Raw genomic sequence first — 25,551 nt, forward strand, 5'->3', positions numbered from 1 at the left:
AAATCATTGTCAGCCGTGGCATGAACGTTGGCAGAGTGCATCATCGAATGACCAGAGTCACCCTTGGTTACTGTCGGTTGCCCTCGTGTAGGCCTCGCTTTCATGATTTCTACTGGAAATTAGCCAACTGGCTAACGACCAAATAGCAGCCTCTCTCTCTCTCTCTCTCTCTCTCTTCGTCTACGCAGCCAGTTCTTTCGTGTTTATCTTCCTCTCGTATCCATTCGCCTATATCCAAATGAAAATCCTTCTTGTCCTTTCTTATTCTCGAATTTCTCGTTTTATTCATCTTAAGTTAACGCATAATAACTGCGTTCATAATCTTTATAAACGTCTCTACTTTTTCAGAATTTTGATATACTTTAGAAAAATTCTGAATTATTAAAAAAAAATGCTAAGATAAAAGCAAAACGACTCACTTCTTTTTAAAATCTTATAATAAAGCGTCATGTTTTTTATATATTCGGACACGTACGATTGAATTATTTTCATCTTAAACATACAATTCGTAATTTATGAAAGAAATAAAAGAGACGACAAAATTCGCGCGGGTCAATCACAACGTAACGCGGCTTTAATTATAGCTCATGGTTTCTCGCACGGCAAGAATATATCTCGGTCGAAGGAAATATCGGATGATACGGGCCAATCCACGCAAGGTGGAAGGCGGAAGGTGGGACGAGACACGGGAACAAAAGTTTTGCGGTTCGTGATAGAATGATAGACGTTTGTTCGGGAAAGAAAAATGCAAGATTCGCTGCAGTCACGAAATGGCAAATTGGAGTTGAAACTTCCCTCGTACGGATTTGGGGTAGGTTGGGTTAAGGCGTGACGGCGGCGCAGGCAGAGGGGGACACGGTTCTCCCACGGAAAACACTACCCGAGGGCGAGAGAGTTCTCGTTAATCGGGTTTCGTCTCCGCGAGAATCCACATGTACGATATGTGAATTCATTTACAATCAGTTGCAAAGTATTGTTTAAAAATGGTAAAGAGAGAAAGAGAATTTTTTTATTAATCATAAAGCAGAAATATGAGTTATCTTAATAAACCATAAAAAAAATGAGTATTTTAATAAATTACAAGGCACGATCATGCAAATGCAAATTTCATTATCTCATTTTAATAAATAAGATAATAAAATTCTTATGATCATATTTTGTTACTTTATTTATTAAAATTCTTTTGTACAAGCATAAAAAGAAAGAAATTCTTAATAAAAATTAACATTTATTATCGTTAAAAATATATCACAAGTATAAAAAGATAATATATTCATCACAAAAAATAACGTTATTCTGGAAGTATGACGAATACGGTATAACGTGCACGAAACCTCTCGAGTAGATGTGCCAAATCACCGCGCGATATAGCTCCTCGTGTAACCTTAAAAAATCTTAATGCGGCTTTTGGCTTGGCAGGGGCAAAGTTTAAATTGAACCGAGGAGCAGGAGGGACATAGCGCGAGAACGGGAGGAGGGAAAGGAAGGGGGGAGAAGAGAGAAGGTGAGGGCTTTGGAAGATATACCAACCGACGGCTCACGTGGGTCGAAGGGGGTGAGTACCGTGCGTGCGAATCCCCGAATGGAACACATGCAAGCTTTGATAAGCTTTCGGAACACATGTACATGATGATGAGCCATTCGAACCTCGGGCTTCACGATTCGCACAATATTACGTAATGTGCCATTCACTGGTATATTTACAACCGTTCTTTACATTATATAGATTGTGAGAATTAATAATAATGGCAAAAAAATAACCTACTAAATGATAAGCAAAATATATGATGATTAATACGGTCAATAATTTTGATATGTCACATAGAGCGTTAAAACACTTACTTATTTAAAGCGAATCTACCTATATGTATACAGCAAAAGAGAAACTAACAGATGCTGGGAACGAAGCACGCGATCAGGCAAACATACGATGAGGGAATAGAAAAGTTGGTGAAGTAGGTCCTCCAAAGTACAAAAAAATAACAAAGTACTTAGAGCTAATATCACATAATTAATAGATGATATATAAATGATTATTCTATAATATTATTAAAATGATATTTTTACAATGCTTTACATTAAATACAAATAACTAATAAATATGGATATAATAATATTTGATAAGAAGGTGAAATTTGAAGCATTATAGTTATAGTTATATTAGTTTAGGTTTATATGTGTGCTAGTATATAATTTACTAGTAGTAATTATATTCTAATTTTAGAAAAGAAAACTTTAAATACGCAAATTTCCTTTTCTCCTTTTTTTCTGGTACACAAAATATCGCTTTGGTCGCGATTTAGCTTTCTAAGATGTAAGAGAAGAAAAATTGTTTTCGCTTTTTTATCTGTTTCCCTTTAAAATCTTGCTATCGCCGTGCTTTTCAGCGAAATATTATAGAGTTGGTTTCCGTCAAAACGCGAGGGTTGCATCGAGCACGTAAGAGGGCAGAAAACCACCCCAACCAAGTCTAATGCCTACGCCCTTCAGTGAGAGCTTGCTCCAAGGATTGTCCCTACTGCTTATTTATTTCTTCATTTGAATTTTATTATCTTGTTCCGTCGTTACGGAGCTTGGTCTGCTTCCTCGCGGCATTGCACGAAAATAAGAATTGCCTTTTACAGAATGAAGCCTTCTCGAAGACGAAAAGGCATGCATTAACGATCGAAAAAATAAATTGTTTAACGTGCTTATATTACGTTTTGTGGTTCTACCGAGAAACGTTGAGAAAAAAAGAACGATTTGCGGGTATAAATTACAAAGGTCCTCGAAATCGACATCGTTAGACGCTTAGCTTTTACTAAATCGTTGTGTAGGAAAAGTTCTGCTACACGAGTGGTTTTACTGATTTCCACTCACACAGAGAATAGTTAGCAGTAACCTGTGTTCCGAAATGTAGGAAACGTATGTGCTAACACAATGCCTACCGAATGTTAGCTTAAACAGGAGTGCACGTGCACAGCAGTTTTGTCGAACCCCCCCTGACCTTTCGCCGCACATGGAGTTAACTTTATCGATCGGTGATGCGGTTTCACTTACGGAAGTGTTTTCGTGTTTAACTCAAAAAGTATTTATCTCTCACAGAAAAATCGAAAGAAGTTGATTTCTCATGTTCGACTCCAGTTCAGCAAGGATATATACACGGTAAAAAACATTTTGTATTTTTGTTGAAATTTTCTCGCGTAGAAATTTTCGTGTTAAATTTTTAGCATACTCGTATTTTAATATAACATACTGTCGTTATGTTATTTTAACTTTTCTGCATTGAGTTAATATTCACCGTTTCTAAGAGTTAAAACAACACAATTAACAACTAAATCTTACACTAATTTTACACTCATTTTTGTGTTAATTTTTTACATATTATTTGTGTTATTTGTTTACATATTTGCCCTCTGTTAAATTAACATTAAAATTAGTGGATAAATTGGGACACGAAAAATGTGTTAACTTTAACACAAAATTTTTTATCGTGTAACACAATTTACAAAAGTCCAAATTAGATAATTAAAAACGTTACAGTATTAGAATTCGCGTCACTATAAAATAATTTTTAATCATTTTCACGGTGTACTTGTTCACGAATGGACGGAAACTTGATTGCTCTTCACAATCGTTATGATCGCGCCATTTATCTAAGGGAGTTCGTGACATTTACAGATAGCAGGTCAATGTCTTCTCGTTGGATTTCGCATCTCATTTATAAAGTTTGCCGAACGGCATTCTTAATTGTGATTTTTTGTTCTCCGTATACTTTGTTTTATTCTACCGCCATCGTTCATTTCACTCCGGTCAACGGGAATTAAAGGTTCTCGTCTCTTTTCTTCTCTTCCAACCGCATCCTTTCGATATCCTCTAGTACCCTTCTTGCGAACACAACTTAAAACTCGCCGTCCTTCAATCGAACGGGGTTTCGATGGGGGTGTATTCGATGAATCGTTCGTCGACAACTTGCGAGCCTCTAACTTCGTCTCGAGACTCTGCACGCTTGAGCTCGTTAAATTACCGGATTTATCGGGTCGCTTGAATATTTTAAAGTACCGCCGATCGGTATCATTTACCAAGGGCTTGCTAAAAGTTATTGTTATTTATTAATTTACGATTGCAGCACAACTTTTTTAATATAATTATGACGTGACATTGTAAATATAGAGATACGACAACATATAGATAAAATTGAAATGTCAAACAAAATTAAAAGTTGTTCATTGGCAATGTATTTTAAGTATTAAAATTTTGCAAGAAATCTTATCCCCAAGATCGAAAGAGAATTTTATTCGAAAACGTCACCTACACGTAATACTGCGAGCATTTCAGTACGATAATCTAGCAGAATATTAAACGGTTTCACGACGCGAAATCTTCTTAATAGCGAAAACGAGCTTTGATTTGCAGCAAGACGAGATGGGTAGAAGACTGGTGTAGAATAGAAAAAGAAAAAACCGACGAGAAAGTAAGAAGGGGAGACGGACCGAGTGGAGAAACGAATAAGATGAAAAGAGAGAGAAATGAGAGGGTCTGAGGAGTCGGCCACCGACTCGACGACCTCCACCCGCAATGAGAATTCACGTAAGGGGAAAGGAGAAGGAAAGAGTTAAGAGCCGGCTTGATGACGAGAGGCGTAGCGGAGGAGGTTGCGGGCGGCACGGGGGGTGTCGGGAGGTAGAGTAGACTGGATGGAGGAGCCCACGTTGCAATGATATCGATTCCAATGCTTCTTACTAGACGCGGTTGGTTAGGGTGGGCAACCCCTTACTTTTTATCCCTTTTCGTTCGCCTCGCTTCCCTGCATGCTCTCCGCACGACCACAATTCTCATCCTTCTTCTAGATCTACCAAACTCATCGTCGTTCTTCTCCTAATATTTTATTCAGTTATTTTTGCCAGTACTTCTTTCACCGCATCTTGCAATCTCGCTGTCGTTCCTTCCTATGCGAATTCCTTCAAATATCGGTATGCAAAATTCTTCTCACCAATCGTTCGATGGTGATCAATTTAGAATCTTTATTAACGTGTTTTTAACAAAGAACATTGTTCCGAAATTGAAATGTATATGAAAAAAAGCGTGCAAAGTGCATTTCCACATTACGTTTAACACAAAAATGCAACGCTATATATATATATATATTTTTTTTTTCATTATATATATGTATGTGTGTGTGTGTGTGTGTGTGTGTGTGTGTGTGTGTGTGTGTGTAATGAAAAAAACAAAATTAATTATAGTAACTAAATTATTATATTTATTATATTTATTTTTTATACTCTTCTCGTATTGCATTCTCATGTTATTTAAAGTTACATCTTTCGCGTATTAAATCTACGCTTAATGAATCCTTTATTAAAAAAGAAAAAAACAAGACAGTGATAACGGAGAAAGAAATAAGATCTCAGGCGACAAAATAGATGAGGAGAAAAGAAGGAATGAGTTGCAAGAAAAATATATATGTATATCTAGAGATCCCCTGATTACTGCAAGTTCCGTCTTTCGTCGTCTTTCACCGTCTATCTTTTCGTCTTCCCCGCTTCATCCACTTGACAGAGAGCAGCTCTCAGTATTCCCCCAATCCAGTATTCCTCAAACCCACCGTTCTCTTTCTCTCGTTCTTTAACCCTTTCCATCCTTCGACCCGCGCTATCCCCTTCCGCGAGCTTCTCTTCGTTTAATTGATTTCTTAAGGCCCGATGGCATTCGCAGATGTGATTCGAACGGATGCAGTTTTTCCCGCCTCCTACTCCTCGCTTCCCTTCGATCCCAGACTTTGCCGTGATCTCACTACCACCATCCCAACATCGTCGGGCAGTCATTTTGAATTTTCTTTTTTCTTCTTTCTTTTTTCGAGAATTGTGACGACGACGACGAGGACGAAGTGAAGGATCGCGATAGATGGACGGGCGACGGGGGTGGAAGGGGAACAGAAGTGGCGAGAAATAATGATGGTGCAGGGGTCTGGGAAGACAGAGGAGAGGCGGATGGACCCCGAGGGAAGGGAATGCAAGATATTGCAGCCCCGCGGGATACACGGGAACGTAATCTCCACGACGAAGCTGGAGACGTATTACAATCTCGCAGTCCTCCAACCACGAAGTCACTCGTGGCTCCCATGTATGAATGGCCCATTCTCCTTGGCTTGTCTCTAGGAAAATCTCTATCTATTCCGATTACCGCTCCTCCTCCTGTCCTTCCCTCGTCCTCTCGCTCCTCTCGCCTTCCCCGGCAAAATCGGGCCTGGCGTCAGCCTGAGTTTTATCTCCAATCTTTTTCACCTACCAACTTGCACACTTAGATCGGCGGAACAATGATTCCATTTTTAATTGGCACCAGAAATCAAGATGGTGCGAGCTCTGAAACTACGCGGCGGAGGAACACTTCTTGCATTGCAAATTTCTTTCATTACGACTCTTAATCACAATCCGCTACGCTGACTCCATCATTCCGACTCTAGCCTCTGATATATAGAGTGCAAAGTTGAAAAGCATTGAGAATACGAGTTGAAAAGCATTGTGAATACGAGTCCTACGTTCCAGGACTGCGGAAAAATTTAATAAAAAATTCTAATGTAATGGATGATTTCTGAATGCTTTTCACAATCAAAATAATGGACAAATAAACATATTAAAGAAATAAATAATAATAGAACTGAGAAAAATATTGGAGAAACACGACGATTTTAAACATATAATTACCAATTCAAGTTCAATATTAGCGCGAAGCAAATAATGATTCACTTCTTGAATCGATTTTCCTTAAAATATTCCCTAGTCTCTCCAAGTGCATACTGCAATGGCTCCCTTCGTCCTCGAGATGCTTTCCTTGTTTCCTTCCTTCTTTGCTCCTTTCCTCCGTGTTCTCTCCGCATCTCCATCTCCTTCTCTCCCTCCATCAACAGTCGATCCCTCTGATGCTACACCGATATACGAAGGGGTGCGAAGTCGTACGAGCGTATATATGTACGAAGCAGGAATTGAAGAAAGACGAGAGCCAGGACGAAAGGGTTCACGCAGAACAAAGAGTGCAAGTATAAGGTGGACGGGGAAGTTGATTCTGAGGAGGATGGCGATGGGTAGGTGATGCATATAAGATGGACGACGTACAATGCACGCACCCTCGGTGCACTCGAGGCTCCTCAAGCAATACCCGTGAAGGGATAAAGGGTACGAAGGGAAGATTCCGAAAATTCGACCGTGCGCTCAATACACGCATATTACGTCTTCTCACCCCATTTTTCCCTCCGCGCTGCTACACAGTTCACCCTCATATTTTCTTTCCTCCGTTGCCTTCGTTCGCTTTACGGTTTATCTTCCATGCCTTCCTTTCTACATTTTTCATTGCATTGCCTTTTTTGATCTCTCTTCCTCTTTCTCTCTATTTTCATTTTTTCTTCTTCAGTTTACCTTGCTCTGCACTAACGGTAGCTAGCCCGATCGAACATCGTTAGAGACGACACGTAATTGCGTTTAATGGGACTAGAAAGGAGCAGCGCTGCAGAGAGACGAAACTTGCTCGTGTACGTCGACGTTCCATTTTCCTTTGCCAGTGTAACTTACTAGCCATCGTGAAAAAATCCTGTAATTACGTCCACGTCGGGAGGTTGTGCTCCTTGTAAAATGGCATGCAAAACATCTTAACAGAACGATAATAACGTCGATATGAATAATTTCTCCTATTCAATCGTAATCGATATTATTATAATTCACATTCTCAATTTTCTCCGACCTTCCATCTCAAAGCGTATATCTCTACGAAGGAAACCTGAGCATTTTCTTTGCAAGAATATACCGCCAATATTCCAGCATTCCTTCCGCGTTTTTGTGCGCTGACGATTAAAATTCAAGTGGAGTCATCATTTGCGAGAGTGCTTAAGGGCTTAACGTCATCTTTGCGGTAGCTTTCTTTCTTCAACTTTGTTCTCGCATTCGAGAAAAAGAAGAAATCCTGGTGACGTCCACGATGAAAGCGATACAAGCTTTATTCTTATACTTTATCACAAGATGTTAGTCATGGAAAGACGTATTTTCCATGTCGTATGCAGGTCGAGATAAATCTCTTAACCGCTAACGTTAACGAGTTTTCGAGAACTTGATCTCGAGAACTTCTTCTGCCAGCATTTCCGTTGCTTTATGTTTCACATCTTATCTTTCTCGTCTTCTTCCTCTCGGATATACATCGGCTCTTCTGCGCGATGTATTCACTTTTTCTGGCGAGTAAATATATTACAACTTAACAGAAGTTTCTCTTTGACAGAAGCTTATCCTATGATAAAAGTTCAATGATTGCGTCAATCTAATCTATCACGGCTATTTCCGCCGAAGCGGAAATAGTTACTCGGTAAGAAATATTTTATAGATTGTACTAGATTATACGGTTTGAGTAGGTATTAACTTTGAAATGTAACTTATAATTGCTTGATGTATTAATCAAATAACTTGTGTAGCGAAGTGCCGATGTAAGACGTTTGAAGTACAAGATTTTTCGTAATTGGCGATAAATCGAGAACTTACGTGTTCCCTCTTTATCTTTAGCATAGCTTTATGCGTTTGTTGTATGTATCGATTAATTCATACATTTTTTTCCTTTGTTACCGCAACAAAAATTCTCGTTACTACTCTTGCCACGATCGTAATCACCACGAATCGCGACGGAAAGAATGCACACGCGCTTTCAACTAAGGAAGCTCCACGTCATGCAAAGCAACGAGATGTAAACGGAGATAAAAGCTGCAATTCGCGTATCAAACAATTTTCAACAACGATCCTCTCATCCTTCGCCTCTCGATAGAAAAGAAGACCCCGCTGAATGAGCGGTAGAAAAAGAAGTCAGTCCGTTCTCTCACGCTGTTCTCCATCGTAGACAGAGTGCTACTTAGAGAAATCACAGTGCAGCGTGCTACTTACGTCATAAATGGAGAGAATGACGATACAAGAAGCACACACACAGAAAGGTGGAAGGAGATACAGTGCCTTGTTGGAGGCAACTCCCGCGGTAATGCCGAGAGTATGCTTGCTTGTCATCGGAAGAGCTTTTCTTCTTCTTGATGCGCGTGTTGGACAATGGCGAGAAAATACTCTCGTACTAACCGTACCTACCCCCTTCGTACCCTTCCGCAACTTATATACACTGTCTCGCATTCTACATGCGCGCGAGTTGCTCTTCATGAGAAGCTGCGACAGGCAGCGACGAAAGCGAGGAGACCGGGTCTTCTCAATGTTTTCCCTTTGCTTTTCTTTCTGAATCACCTCGTTCTCGTTTTTCGTTACCTGGAAAAAAGGGGCAGGGAGAGGACGAAAAGCGCGAAGATGCGGACAAAAGTAGCCTCCACTGCAGTCGCGATGTACAAGTTCTCACCCCCGCTCGCGCGGGTGTTTGCCACGGATTGAAAGAGAAAACCGAGAGACACCTTCAGAGATCCAAGAAAGCGGACACCGCTGAATGCGTCGAGGAGGCATGCTTTTTAACATTCCTTTCTGATCCCGTCCTTTCTCGCGCTCGAGGACTCGGGCGACGAGACTTGCCGGTAAGACCAAGGAAAAGAAAACGGGTAAGGGAACACGAAGAAAAGCATAATGCGTTGGAGTAGCGCGAGAATTGTCTCTTTCGTGATGCCACGCTTCAGAGCTTTATTAGCTACCGCGTTTTCTCTTACTAACAATTTCTTACTATTCAAAACGCGAGACACACGCACGTCTTCTTTTAAAGCAATTGCGCCGGTATAACTTGTGTATCTTGTTAGAGTAACACAATTCTTGTTTAAATAAGGCAATTAGATATATTATGACGCAAAAATATATTTTTCAAATTTAACCACAATATCGTGAGGCGGATGATTAATGCGATACTTTACTTTATTAATCGCGAGAGGGCTAAAATTAATTACATTTGATAAAAGAAAAAGAAGTGATTAGGGTAATGCATTCTGGTTATTCATACTCGCGACATTTAATACTTATGTGTTTCTTAATACATCATGAAGGTGTGTCGCCGATACAATGCCTGTTATAAATGGTCGAACGACATTATAATTTTCTGCGGTGCGCAAAGTACTTGAAGCGCGACAAATAGTGACAGGAAGTGCGTGTCCACTGGACCAAGTATCCTTAGTGGAAGCTTCCACTTTCACGGAGGAAATGGGCTCTCGCTTCTTCCGTTTTCGAGAGGAAAGTACGGTGACCGATGGCCGACGATGATACACACCTAACGATCCGCGCAATAAAAACCACGTTTATTAACGTAATTTGACTTTTTTCATCATGCTTCATTATATCACATTTCTTTGTCGCACTGGATACAGCGATAGATGATCGACTTTAAAATAACACATATGCCTATCGTGTTTCAAAAGTATACATTCCGAGTATTCGACAGAAAAAAAAAAAAAACAATGTAATGTTTATACTGTCCTCTGTGCCGACATCGAAGCGACGAAAAATGATATTGAAAATCGAAGAGAACGCGGAGGAAAATGTGTGCACGTAAAAATGTTTCAATATGGCTCCGACGACCGTTCCGCAAAAGTACATGTGATATGAAGTACAGAGTATATTCGTACGAAAAATTACACATTATTTGTCGTATCGTTATTACTCTTTTACGATCGATTAACTCTAGAACGTTACCATGTCTCAAATTCATATATCTTTGTTTTTCAAATCGGATTAAAGTATTTTAATTAATAATATATATTTTAAAATTTCTAAAAATTCCAAAAAAATGACAATACGTATAATTTTTATGCACGAGTATTATGACAGAGAAATCAAGATTTTAGAATTAGTAGAGAAAAAAAATGTCAATTCATTACTCTTTGTTCTCCCATATTACATTGATAATGATATCAGAGAAATCGCACTATGAGAAGATTCCCGCATGACCGCGTGCGGAACGTAACCGGAAGCGCGTGTGTGCTGGACCAGCTAGTCTCGCCTGGAAGCTTCCAATTTTCCAGAGGAAGCGGGGGTCTCGTTCCGTTCTCTTGCCGAGATAGAAGGAGAAAGGGTCAAAGGGAGAAAGAGAGAAGCGAAGAGAGAGACCTGGCGATTGGTAAAAGGACTATGCAATATGGTGGGAGAAATGGACGAGAGAGAGAGAGAGAGCGAGGAAGAATGCGTAAGAGGAGTGCCGGTGCTAAGGGGAACGGTGGAGCGATACCTGTGCGACTGTCCGTCGTCCGGACGTCCGTTGTTTTGTTACAATCACGTATCTGTGCGTTTACGCGGGCGCATATATATCGGTACGTCGCCGCTTTACGGACCAACACCGTGAACCGATCCAGGATGTAAGCCTCGTAACCAGGGTTGGGCTCGAGTGGACGCAGAAACGCGGTGCCGAAAGGTGCGGACGCGTGTTCCGGCCTTGGCGGGCGTATCATTGTTACCCGCGACGGAAATGATGTCTTAATTGATCCGTCGCTCTTCTGTTAGCCTGGGAGACTGCTCGGTCGTGCGAGGTCTCGCGACGTCAACCATGTATCCAACTGTATACGATATTTCATGTTAAACGGAGCGAGGCAGACACGAGTTAAACAAATAATTAAGTAGTATTTGTTATAAGAGGAAAAAGGGAGCGACCTAAAAGCAGAAAATTCGTCCTCTTTAATTTTTCACGTAAACCTCTCACCTTCCTTTGCAAAGTATCCTTTTACAACCCCGAGAAGCGTTGCCGAATATTTTTACGAGTAAACGGAGGCGTGAGTGAGAGAGAAGAGTGTATATATCGACACCCGGTGCATTTCGTCGTTGCAGGCCGTAAACTAGCCAGAACGAATTTAAGGCAGTAAAGAAAAGTCGTAATACACGTGGTACGACTTAACGAGCTACTCGAGTACATAACAAAGTATTATAAAAGCATTTTATTGTCCGCGGTAGAATGCACCAAGGCATCGCGTTCGCGCGAATATTGTGCGTTTATGCGTTTCTTTCCAACGTGACAGCAGTGTTCCTCTCGAGAAGAAAGTATCTTGAACGCATCGTTGAAATTTCGCATCGTTGACATTTTAATATTTCTTTAATAAATAATAATTCTATACATTTCTTTAATAAATAAATAAATAATTTTTTGATAAAATTTATTAATACATATTGATAGAATAAAACATATATATTGATAGATAAATATTATAGATGGGACAATTTTATTCTTGAATCTTACTACACCGATTAAATTATTTTCAATTATTTGTCTTTTCTAAATATATATAGCTGTCGCGAAAATTTTATTTGCTGAAGAAAATATAAAGTAATTATTAATATATCAGAAATTATATTATTTGACTATAGTGATAATCATTATAAGGAGACAAATTTGGATAATTGGATGATGTCTCAATTTCTCGCACGATGAATCATTCCATATTACGCGCGTTGAAAGACAAAAAGCAAGTCTACAAGCAATTATAATCAATTACAACTGCACTATCATAACGTGAGGTTTTGATATGCAAAAGACTTAGTACTTAGAGCGTCATTCTCCGTGTACACACATAGATATTCCCTAAAGGGTAAAAGGAGTCGTATCCGCCACGGAAACGCACAATGGGGCCCATACACATGTACAATTGCCCTACCCGTGCTATTACGTCCCGTACACGGAGCTTCTGCATCGCACACGCGTGTGTGTTAGGCACTCGACGAAAGCGGCTCGTGCGTGCGCGTATACGTATCCGCGTGATCCACGCGCGTCATCATTCTCTCGTCGCAACAAGTCCGCGAACGACGATAATGACGTGTGCAACATCCTATTATGGGTGTACATACAAATAAAAAGCAATTATTTATTATAGCGGTGGGAGCATTTAAATCCACCTGCGTTTATCATAAATTAGTCGAAATCAATTTCCAGTTAAGATAATTATTTTAGAAAGCATATATATATATATATATATATACATGTATCTTTCTCTGTTTTTTATCATTAATCTTTTTATTATTTATTAATATTTGCAAATTTTATTATATATTATTTTATGACAATAGTAAAAAAAAGGAAAAGAGAACAGTATACTCATTATAATAGCATCTAATGTTTCAAGAAATATGCTAAGAAAAGCTTCGAGTTAATTGCAGAAAGAATCATTTACTCATAAGATTGATCCGTAAATAATACCACTGCCTCTCGTGCCTAAGGCAAGTGTTCCCGATGACGAGCGGAGAAAGAAAAGCCGAAGGAGAAAAGAATCCGACAAGTAGATTCTCCCCTTGGAGAGAAAAACGATAAGGAGAGGAGAGCGGGAGTTAGAACGAGAGAGCGAATCGAGGGAACGAAAAGGGAAGGAGGGATTATAGTCGTGAGTTTGTCGAGGAGCGTTGGCCAGGGACGAAGAGGGGTAACTCAAGACGGGTCTAAGTGAGTCTTCCGGCCGACAGGCAATGATAGCCCTGAGAACTGACCCGACCCCCGGATATGTGTTGCGCATATATGTGGGGACACAGACACGCGAGCGTGTCCGATGTGTCATAACATCTCTCTCGGCCGGTCGGGATCTATGATAATGGGTTATTTCATAAATCCGAGATCCGCGGCGGACTGACGCGTAGCGATCATGCGCTCGCTCGATCAGTTACACGTGACGATATCGACTCGCTCTGTACAAGCGTAATCATAGTTTTTGCTTCCTACCTTGATTTCTATTGGAATGTGGATAAGAATGTTTTCGCGTGGCAGACATCATCTACTCAATCATGTAATTATCTCATTGTGTGTGCCACGCATTGTCCCGAAACGAATTTGCCGAGGCAAATTGCTTGTTATTCATCGATTAATTCGAGTTTGTTACAAGATTCGAGGAAAACCGTCGGATGCACAATACACGTAACCTACGTAAGATCTGCGAAACTCCAAAAGGATGACATAATGCCAGCTACCTCTATTTCAATTCTTGTTTATGTCGGATAAATTGCTTTAGCATATAACAGAGTTATTCATGTAAGAAAATATACATATATACACAAATATAATTGTATAACGTCACAATAGACGTTATAGAATTCTATAAAATTCATAATTTATATGTGCAAATTTTATTTTATTTGAACTAAACTATAAAGTTAATAAAACAGCAAAAATATAGTTAAATATTATAATATTAATAATACTATAACAAAAATAATAATAACTATAATAATTAAATATAAAACAAACCTAAAACTTGACATTTATCTTAAGTTATGACATTTATCTTAAGTTAAAAATCAAAATCAATCTAAAAAGCAAAACTGTTGGAAATTTTCGATATTTAAAATGAAACGAAATATCACCTGTTTTCCTTTATTATACATATGCATTTTAATTTTAATAAATACAAGTAAAAAGAAGATATTAATTCAATTGAAGTTGATATTCTTGCGGATCTTAATTACTAAACTTCTTTTCATTTACGATGATAGCACATTATTAACATCTAACAATTATTAATTTATTATATCTTATTATATGTACGACTTAATAAATAGAAGTCTCTGCTCTTAATAATATCACAAAAAGGAAGTGAGAGAGAGAGAGAGAGAGAGAGAGAGAGAGAGAGAGAGAGAGAGAGAGAGAGAGAGGGAGGGAGAGAGAGAAGATGAAGAGATCTGGCTGAGCTCGTAGGACGATCGATGGTTTCGAGCGCGACTAAAGTACTCATTTGTCTTCGTAACCACTTTGCTTGTCAAATCAGCTGCCCTATTATCGCGCGGGTGTCATTAGACGCCTGAGATTTAAACGACCGTTTTGAGCCAATATCCTGACGACAACTTTCGAAAGATGGTTAAGTGCCTCGTGAATAATACTATCACAACGTCACTTCTTTGAAAGGACGGTAACAAACTTACATGCACGTTAATAACAAGATGCTATGTCTATCGCAATTATGCTAAACTGTTGTGTTATATTATTCTGCAGCTATAGACTTAAATGTAAAGATAATGCGAATATGTAGGTATATATATATATATATACATACGCAATAACGTATTTTGATTATAGTTACATTCGTATTAAAGATATAAAAAATAAATAAATATTGTTTGTGATTATGCATTTCTCTCTTGTGTTATAAAGATCGAAAAATGTATTCAGGAAAAAATAAATTAAGAATATATATTTTATTTTCAGGAACTTAAATAATATAGCTTATTAGTAATATTTATTATTTTAAACTCTGCTCTTTTCACATCACGATGAACTTTCGATGAGCGTTCACATATCACGCAAACTCCGGAAAAGGGATCTATGACGACGAACGGAGGGAATGCCTGCGCGCGGAAAGAGGCGGTTGCGACACGCTTCCGCGTTCAAACACACATCGCGTCTCTTATATTTACCAATTCGGAAGTAATGTAAATAATCGCGCCATCGCACGAACGCAATATCGCAACACGAATAGCACGCTGAGGGGCTGAGGGGACTCTCTTTTTAGGAGACGAGGTCCACTGACCACGTGAGACGCGCGAGAAAATTTAGTCGCGGTCGCCCACTGTCCGGCCGTAGCACGCGTCGGGTCAATACTTGCACGCTCTTCGCGGCCGTCCAGGTGTATCGCCTTCCGCAGCATTGTCAACAAGTTCCGGATCCTGAGATACCCGCCTATCTATCTCGGCATTTTTTATTTAGCCTCTCTCCGCTGACCGACAACAATCAATCCTTTCTTTTTTTTTGTTCATCAGGCGCTCACATATGTACATACATACGTACATATCGAATGACTCATTTCATTTCTTAATTGAAACCTACTTGTCTCTTTTTTTTCTTTTTCTCTGAGTTTCTCGATTCATTCTTTTCATCGCAATTGTTTTATTTTTTTGCGTATCTTTTTAGTTGTTTAATATTCTAATATAATTTGAATTTAATTATCCATAAATTATTTATTGAATAATAAAACTTTTCATTTTCCTCAAGTGTCTGAGTTCTTCAATTACATAATATCGATAAATTTTAAACGATATGCTTCCTTTCTATTTGTTGAATCGACTTCAGAATGTCGTACACGTTTCTTCGAGTCTCATTACGAAGCTTAGATGTAACCGTATAAATTTTATTTAATTAATGCGATTGAAAGAGGAGGAATTTCCAATGTATCTGACGCGTCACACAGGTGCATAGGACATCACAATGATAATCATACGATCGTGATAGAGGCGGTCGAGACGATGACGTACATAGAGGTCGATCTGTTAGGGGCTGCAGAGGCGAAACATTGGTAGTGATCGTGGCGGCGGCGATAGTGTGGTGGTGGATACTTGAGAGACCTCGCCGTTTCCCTTATTCCTTCAATCAACGTCAGCTGGGGAGGCGAGTCTAGTATGTACCCTGAGCAAATACTCGCATGTGCCCCGCCACACTAGAGCAGCATAGAGCTCGATGACTACATCATCGTTGAGATAGCGGTTAGGCTAGACTCGTCTTTACTCTCTCTCTCTCTCTCTCTCTCCCTCTCTCTCTCTCTCTCTCTCTTTCTCTCTGTCTCTCTCTTTCTCTGTCTCTTTATTGATGGATGATCTTATCGATATCGATTTTTTTTCGGTGATATAAGCGAAATAATACAGTCATGCAAAATCACATTTTCGACAATTTCAACTTTCGCTAATAATTTAATTTTAATTCAGCAACTAAAGATTTAAATATATTACTGCACTTTTTAATTATTAAAGATATTTTTAGAAGAAATTGTGATACAAAAGTATTGAAAAATTTCGTGAAAGAAAAATACGAGGATAAAAAGATTTCTAAATAAAATCGGGACATTTCAATCGATATTCCAATGATATCAAACTAGTAGAAATAACGCTTTCAAAATGGAGAGAAAATTTAGTTAAGGAATATCTAAAATGAACTAGCTTTGCTTGTTATCTCCGCTCTATTTCCGAGCTGGATCGAAATATATTACAATAAAGCATATTTTTTATTTAAAATAATAACATTATTTTTATAATAACGATACCGCTATAAATGACAAATTTTTAAATGTGACATTTAAGACGAAAGTAACGTCATCGTTAATCTATTTATCTTTCAATATATCGGAAAAAAAAATACACGTAGAAGAATCTTGTTGAAATAGAAAGAAAGAAGGCCGGATACGTATTTTTACCAACGCATCGCGGGACATCTAAACAAGCTGTTTAGACAACTTTAAGTTAACCTAAATTAACTCAATTGGATTAACCGAGCCATAGCTCACTCGACACTTGGGAACCGGCTCATCGTACCGGCGTCATCGTACACCGAGCGTATCCGCGAGCGAGCTAGTCTTCTGCTTCTCATGCAAATAACGCATCGCGCTATTTCCAGCACTTTAGTCCCGTCGTTTCGCTTCTCGCCGGAGCGAGCCCTTTTTCTCACACGCTTCGGCCCTCCCTCGTCTTCGCCTCGCGTTCGCGAATTTAGCTGGTTAGCTGAATTGACGGCGTTTGGGAAAATTGGCTCGTATCCTCATCGGGTCGCAGCAACGTCACCGGGTCGCTCGCTCTGTAGGAGGCCTGTTCTCCATCATCCTACTCGCTCTTTCTACAACGAGGAGACACGCGCACAATCAATCGTGCCAAGTGTCTTCCGAGCGGTGCACTGCGACCGCTACCTCCTCCTCCCTCACCAAGCCGTCGTGGATCACGAAGAGTCTTCCGCTCCTCGAGCCGGCCGTGTATACGCGCGACCCGCTGACGTACGTCGCCCCTCTCGTGACCTGTCTCTCATGTCAATTTACGGCAGGGGCCGCGGAAGGAAGAGACGAGAGATAGGAACAAGCGCGGAGAAGAGCTTACACGCGGGGCTTACATATGAATATAGAGAATCGGAAGGGATGTTGTGGATTGGAGTGTCCGCTTCTTGGCCGTCCCTCGACCCTGCGTAGAGTCGGGGTTCCTCCTCCTCCATCAGCGTCGATATACCTCTTTTTTTTCCCTTCCCTTCGTCTATCTCTCCCTCTTCCGTCTCTTCGATGAGGCTCTCCATCTTCGTCATCGGTGCATTTCAGAGCTTTTGCTCTATCTTCTTTCCTCTTGGCCGCTCTCCGCGATATATGGATCGTCGGAAGTCACCTTCCTCATTATCATACCAACAGGCCGCTCACTCACTCGGACACAGCCTTCATCCTGTGCCCTAGTCACTTACGGCTCGCGGGTGACCAACCCAAGAGCGGCCTGGTCCATGATCAGTCACTCGAAAGAGTCGATCGCGAATTGTACGAGCTGGCTCGAGAGCCACTGGCCTGGGGGACAAGACGCAAGTCCATTATACTCAATCACGGCATGATTGGCTCAAACGATCAGACCACCGCTCGCCGCATGTCGCTCCGCGGAGATTTGCGCGGACGTGCCACGTCGCATCTACGCAAGGATCCTGTTTTTTTCACCGATCTTTATAATCTTAAGATTTCTACTGACGGTATCGACTCATACATATATGTAGATTATTAATAATAAATTAGCATAAATAGCTCAAATGACAAATTTATTTTTTAAATAAGTCACATTTATTTTAAATGAAAAAAATATGGCATGATATTAAGACATATAAAAAAGACTTTGCATACGTCTTATTTAATTATCAAAATTATACAAGGAGAAAACAATCATATGAGAGATTCTTAATCGCATACGATCTCACCGAGATAGCCTTGTGATTGACTTCTTGATTACCAATAACCATGATCTGTCATTTACCAACGGTATCCAATCGATAGCTAATGGCAAGCAGGTGTTTCCAGTCTTAAGGGCGATCAAAGGTGTGTCGATTCTGTTTGCAGGCTCCTGAATGTAGATCAAGGTCCAGCTGCATCACAATGTCTCGTACGATGTAGACTGTGGATATATCTATTTATTCTCGGGTCTGTTCTCTTAGATCTAGAAAATGACTTTACATCTTTCGTTGAATTATACTCCGGATATGCTATTCTAATCTTTTATTATTTATTATTTAAAATCTGTATCTTAATCTTAATTGATCTGAGTCTATGTCTTAAAAAAAAAATATACAAGGAAACAGTTTATGGATTTTCTCCAACGATTATACGAACATACACTGTACTTTTGCGTCTTGTAAAATATACTCAATAATAGCCGAATTACAGACTTTTTCAATAGGATGACGTTCCTATTTATTCTAAAATGTTTTTAAAAATAATAACTCCCAGACTTTCGTGGAGACTCCGCGCCGTTATACGTCGCGCAAACATACAAAACTTTGGCAATTGAATATAATTAAGTAATTCTGGATAGCCGATAATGCCTGTGGTACGACTGCCATTCGTCGCAAAAACTGAGAAACATATTGGCTAACTGCCATAAGAAGACTGCGCCTCGAAATGGCGACGACAATAACGCTGGTAATCCTGGACGCTCTTGGTTGCCAATATGTCGCGAACGTATCTCCATAATTGCCTCGAGCCAAAAGTAGCCCGTAGCTAATAAAAGACGAAGAGAAAAGAGTGCAGAATCGTTAAATCTTCCGCTTCTTCTTGACAATTGGTTAATTCAAATGTGCTTTTATGCTATATTATATTTAACAAATATTTCGTACAACGAAATATTCTCATAAAAATTATATCGAGAAAAGGAAAAGAAGAAAATATTAATATGCAATTTTCAACACGGAAAATGTATTACTGTGCAAATATAGATTTTTTTATTGTTTATCATTTATTATTCTTTACATTTTATCGGAATAAAATGATAAAATCATACTTTAAAACAATATTTGCGTGAAATCATAAATAGAAATAACAATCTCGAAGCAAGAAAAACCGTTACACACTATTGTGCGACACGAAACGCCCTATATGTATTCGTGCGTTTCTTGAGACGTTAGAAAGGCAAAGTTCGTTTGACCCCAAGACGTTAGGGGGACCTTAGTGGGGTACAACAATGACAACAAGAAGCCGAAACGTCGGTTATGCCTCGAAACGGCAGCTGGCACGCGCTCTCTGTCGTAAGGAGGCATTTTACCTTCTTCGCCCTTCTCCTTCATCTTTCCTCGGTAGGGAGAGCTCCCAAGGGGGAACCGAGTCTCAAGAAGTTACCTCGATCGTGTATACAGTCAGGGGATACCTGGACATTTAAATCGGGGACGGCACCCGGCGAACCACCTGAATGCGATCGAGGGGGCCTCCTTGATCTTGCAGTGTCGTCGGTAACGAGGGAGCTTCTTGGTTTTGAATGTTTTATTTACATTTTGCTGAGATTTTCTTCCACAAAAGATATTTTATTTTTTTCACTAATTTTAGTGCATCCTTTCTCTATTATAATCTCTCCATAAAAAGAATAAACTATTATTTTAATACAGTTAAAATTAAATCATTTGTATAACAACGTTATTAGATAATTATTTTATTATTTATAAATGCTGTTAAATCAAGCATAAATGATGCATTTTTAACGATATCTAAATTAATAAAATTTAACTGATAAGCGGCTTTAACAAGCTTTATTGATTTTAGTTTTATACGGTACTCGTAGATAAATATAAATACAGAAGTGAAATTGGCCAGCGTAATTGATCCTGTAAACCGTTAAATTAATATGATAAATCATTAAACAAAAGTACGATTATTTTAAATTATATAAATTCAAAGTTTTCAATTTTGATGCCACAACTTATCGTCTACGCCATTGAGAGCAAGGACCGTTGTTCCTACTTCCTTTTCTAAGGGAGAACGAAGGGCGCCGCAAAAGTTTTTGTAGTCTTCAATATCAGACGTTAGGGTTTCCCACCGCGAGAAGTCATGGGAATATATTGAAACAAGATTGTGTCGACGTCTCGTGAAAAGTCTCAGAGATTTGCAATCGCATCTTGGAAAATTGTCCGATTCCATCTATTTCAATAGTACCATTGAATTATTTATATTTATTTAATTTCTCAAAATGTAAGTCCACACATTCATCTGGCTATTAATCAGAAAATTTCCAGAAACTTTATTATCTCTACTCTTTATTATCGAAACACGCTAATATCTTTTCATTATTTGTCAAACGATTAATTCAAATTTAGTGTTTGAACCTAGCTTACGTCATAATATAAAGAGCGAAATTTAATTTTGATATACATACATATATCTTAAATTGTATCTTTATAGAATTTCTTCCTCTCCTTCCTGTAACTCGATGACTGCAATGCGATAAAAAATGCAGGACGCCTAGAATGTCGCAATGGCAAATATTGAAAAAACATTGGCGCTCATTATCGCGTAGTATCTATAACAGCATGAATGGGAACCGAAATCGAAATGAAAACGGCGAGAAGGTCATGCTCACGTGTCAGGAATAACACAAGCGTGGCGTTGACCCACATTGTTTTTGAAACGCGATTAAACTCATTGAAAACGACCGAAGGTAGATTAATGGCGTCGGGGCGCGTAACCGCGAAAAGCGGGGCAAAAAGCGAAACAAATTTAACGAGCTGTGAATTATGAAAATCGGTGACAGGCCGCCGCTTTTAAATGCTCTCTCGCGCTCTTTCTGCCTCGCGACCTCCCAGGCTCGACTCTCGTTCTTTCTCTCTCGCTCGCTCGCTCTCTCTTTCTCACACCAGTTTGGTTTGGGCGCGTGCCAGTGTGTGTTGAATCGAAACGATTCGAATGCAAAATAATAATAAAACAGTGGGGCTCGTTGAAGGTGGGTGCGGTGGGCGTCGGGGGTGGGAGAGAGCGGGTAGACGACAGAGAGGCGGGGTCGGCAGCGCATTAACGCAATTAACCTCCAATTAATAACACATCAATTGACACCCGGTCAACTTGTTGCATCAGAGCAGGCCGATAATATGCTGAACGCGTGTGAATCGTGTGTGTACATACACAGTACGCTACAGTGTGCGTACCTCGACGACGCGTGTGAGTATCTCAGCCTCAGCGTACATTTCGCTTGCACATGTGCACGTGTACACGTTTGTGCTTAGCCAAGACTGCGTGCGCGTGAACGTGTTTGTGCGGTCGTGGGATACGTGTTACCAGCGAGGGTGGTATGCCTATCCGCCTATCGTCGTAGGCATAACGAATTGTTACAATAATTTTATATATCGGGAGGGTAAAATTGTGTATATGTACGCGTACACCTCGAGCGATGGTGCGTGTATATGCGATGGACATGGACTGATGACCACAATCGAGTTCCCATGCAGCAACCCCCTGCGAGCACTCTCACCACATGACACTTACAGGGGGCGGAATTCCGATGCACATGCCATTGCTATGTTACCTCTACGACGCCATGTGGGGTACGCACAACATGTGATGCTCACGCGACAACTATCTCCTTCCATTTCCTCAATGTTATTTCCTAAGGGGAGGAGGGGGACACTGAAAATTGCGCCGCGTATACGAATAGAGAATATCGTGAAATATTTTTTTCTCGCAAAACTTCTTGTAAAACTTGTATATTGTGAGTCGTAGCTTATATTGTGCGTCTCTGAATCGTTACTCAAATCACGATTCTTTATGTGTCGTCATCTACTTAGGAAAACGATTACTTGTAATATTGACTATCACCTTGAAGTTCTATCGAGGGCTCCCCATGCGTTAACTATCCTACGTATTACTTGCGGACCCTATCACTATGCACTATAATCACGCTTTGAAATCTACCCACCTGCTTAAATGATAAATATCGTATGACGCACAGGAAATGGTCATTGGTGACTTGTCGATGTCTATTTCTTGTGCTCTAATAGTCGCTAATTTTACGATATTGAAAGAAGATGACTCTTTATGCTTGTATATATACAATATATATAACTAATACCTACTTTCGTACATTTTCTTTTGTAATAAAGTATATCGATTATCTCACGCAATAATAATAGCATACAATATATTTTTTTCTTTAAGATTTTTACTTTAAGAAGTTTTAATACGTTTTAAGAATTTTTATACGATTATTTTACACGATAAAAAGATTTAAATTTAAAAATTCAAACAAAGAATACAAATATATATTTGAATTTGAGAGTAATTTTTGTCAAATATCAGCCGTCGAATAGTAGTAACAATAAGATGTTGTTCGTGCCCCCTGCGTACGCCTCCCTGAACATGTTGCTCGCGTGCAATTAGCTCGTCGTGTTTACTTCCGAATCGACGCAACAGTGGGAGAGTTCCTGAAGCCATTTCCGGCAGGGCACCGGCACCTTTTTGTTTTCCCCTTCTCATCCCACGCATGGCAGCACACGGGGAAGTACCGATCAAAAATGGGAAAGACAGAAGTTCGTCCGACCCCCCTCGAAGCGTCCCTTCTATCCAGGTATGATCGTCGTCCCGTAGACCTTATCGAGGTCGACACCATATGTCACTTTTGGAATAACGAGCCTCGCAGCAAACGCTGCGCCCCTCTAAAGTAATTGCCAACGGAACTGCCTAGTAATTTCTCGGAACGGATCGCTCCTCTTCGAGGAAGTGCTCGAAAACGCGTTAACTTGTCGTAATTGAACGTTTACGTAATAGTGATTCAAGTGCGCAATAAGAACGATGATACTTCACATACATGCGCGTATTTGCTCGCCTTGCAGTAATTTGCCTTTTTGTTAAGCAATTTGCAATTTTCCACCGATAAGAAAAAAGATCTCTCATATTCACAACAGTTGTCGTAACTTTATTTGACACACTTACTCTTTAATACGTTATACATCTTTACAGCAATATTTTTTTATCACAGCATTGATTTCAGCAGCGAAAAAAAAAACTTTGTGTGATATCTCAAGCATTGTTTACTGTAAATTCTTTGGATTTCTTGATACTGTATTGGAATGAATATCAAAGTATTCTCAAACATAGGGAGTTTATGCGTAGGCGAACTATGGAATATTGTCGGCTTATTGAGCGCAGGTGCTTTAAACTGCTCAGCTGTTGCTTCGAATCTCGCGTACGTGTGCACGAACACGTGCTCGAGTACTGTATTCAAGCTCTGTTTCGTAATGCATACGTGCAGATACACAACCGGCTCACTTACGCACTTATACGCAGCGAATCAATTGAACTGCATGACGATCGAAGCTTCTAACTGGCCGTATCATTGACGAAATAAAGAGCGATTACGAGCGTGTAAACTGCAACAGAATTTTACAATATTTCGTATAGAATAAATAATTTCAATGTTAATGGCAAAAAATGTTGCTGCTGTACAATTTTTCGATATAAATAAGAATAGCATTATATAGTAAGCGGAAAATTTAAAAACGAAATGAAAAAATAAAGATCAGTTGCACGAATAGAGAAACGCAGACTGTTCTTCTCATTCAAGCAAGCCAGATGGGCTTGGTCTATGATCGAAGCGCAATGAGCGGACTATCAATTACTTTTTATGCCCTTTTCTTTAGTCGAGTATCGACCGACGACGGTATGCATCCCTCGACGAAGAGACTACTCTAGGCGGAACTGCTTATGTATCGAATAAGATATTCAACGCAAGTAATTTTCTTATGGCCGCTTTTCAGGCGAACCACCCCCTTCTTCGCTAACCCCCTCGTAACTCACTATACTTTGAGTTTTCGCTTCTAGCAGCCGCAGAGTGTTCGGACGAGGGTGAAACACATTGCTTGCAACTGTCACTCGCGGTCTGTTCTCTTCTTCTTCGCCGTCGTCGCCGTGGTCGATCATTGTATTTTTAACCGATAGCACTTTATATATATGCATTCTCTTTCTTGCGTTCGTAACATGACGTCATCTCTCTCTTACAATGAACTCATATATTTTTTTCACCGAATATGCGTATTTGAGAAAGTAGGAAATATTTATTTTTTTTCACAATTTCTTTTTTTTTTTTAAACTGTAAGATATACATACCTACATGTGTAAAGTGGCACGATAGAATATTTTAAAAAAGTAAAATAAATATATTGTATCTTTTTCTAGAAAAAATACGTGAGAAATGAAATAATAAGTAGTATAAATCACAATTAGGAAAATTAATTATAAGAGTGCATCTATAGTAGCCTACTTTTTACATTCTTTCTGTATATTCGATTCGGTTAAAATAAGATAAACTCATAATAAGAAGGGAAATGACAAGTGTACACATTGTCGAGTATTTCCTATCTACGGAAGCGAGAGTCTATATACAGAGCTTAAAATAATCTACGGCATGCTATTACTGTTCTCGTGTGAATCGATTCTCTTATTATATATATAGAGACGAGCGACATTCGATTCGTTTAGTCTGTACAGATGGCTAAGATGGACCGTTGTCTTTTTATTACAGACGTATTGGAGAATTGCGGTCACGAAAATCGAGACGAGGGAGCGAGGGGCACTTAGCCCTTTGGCGAGCTCGAAGGATGCAGCTCCCAGGCGGGAGCACGAGAATTCCACCCGCGAGAGCACCGGCTTCCGTTCTGGATATCATCAACGGCAACAACATCGCAACGATCACCGGGCGTAAACGCATCGATAATAAGAGCAGGAGAAGCAGCGGCCCCGGTTACAACAATCACCGTAGTAAAAGTAGTAAGAAGCACGACAGCAGCGGATACAGATCTGATAACGAATCGACCCTTCCGAAAAAGACCCGCCATCCCGAGACGAGGGCGGACGGCCGACATCGAGTCACCGAGCAGCAGCTTCAGTCGTTGGCGTCAGCTCCACGGCGGAAGGTGCGGGGCGAGGAA

The 25,551-nt window shown here is 39.8% G+C and overlaps 1 protein-coding gene across 1 annotated transcript in view; it reads left to right on the plus strand.

Annotated features, from left to right (window-relative positions):
* The window catches only part of LOC140665396 (uncharacterized), a gene marked incomplete at its 5' end in the record, with an annotated part of 77,424 nt that extends 51,993 nt beyond the window's left edge, over positions 1 to 25,431 (plus strand). The window contains one exon of the mRNA XM_072891486.1: positions 25,146 to 25,431. Coding sequence (XP_072747587.1) covers positions 25,146 to 25,325 — 180 coding nt within the window. The remainder of the gene's footprint in view (positions 1 to 25,145) is intronic.
* Between the last annotated feature and the right edge of the window lie 120 nt (positions 25,432 to 25,551).

This window comes from Anoplolepis gracilipes, chromosome 4, assembly GCF_047496725.1.
Source record: "Anoplolepis gracilipes chromosome 4, ASM4749672v1, whole genome shotgun sequence".
Taxonomy (NCBI): Eukaryota; Metazoa; Arthropoda; class Insecta; order Hymenoptera; family Formicidae; genus Anoplolepis; species Anoplolepis gracilipes.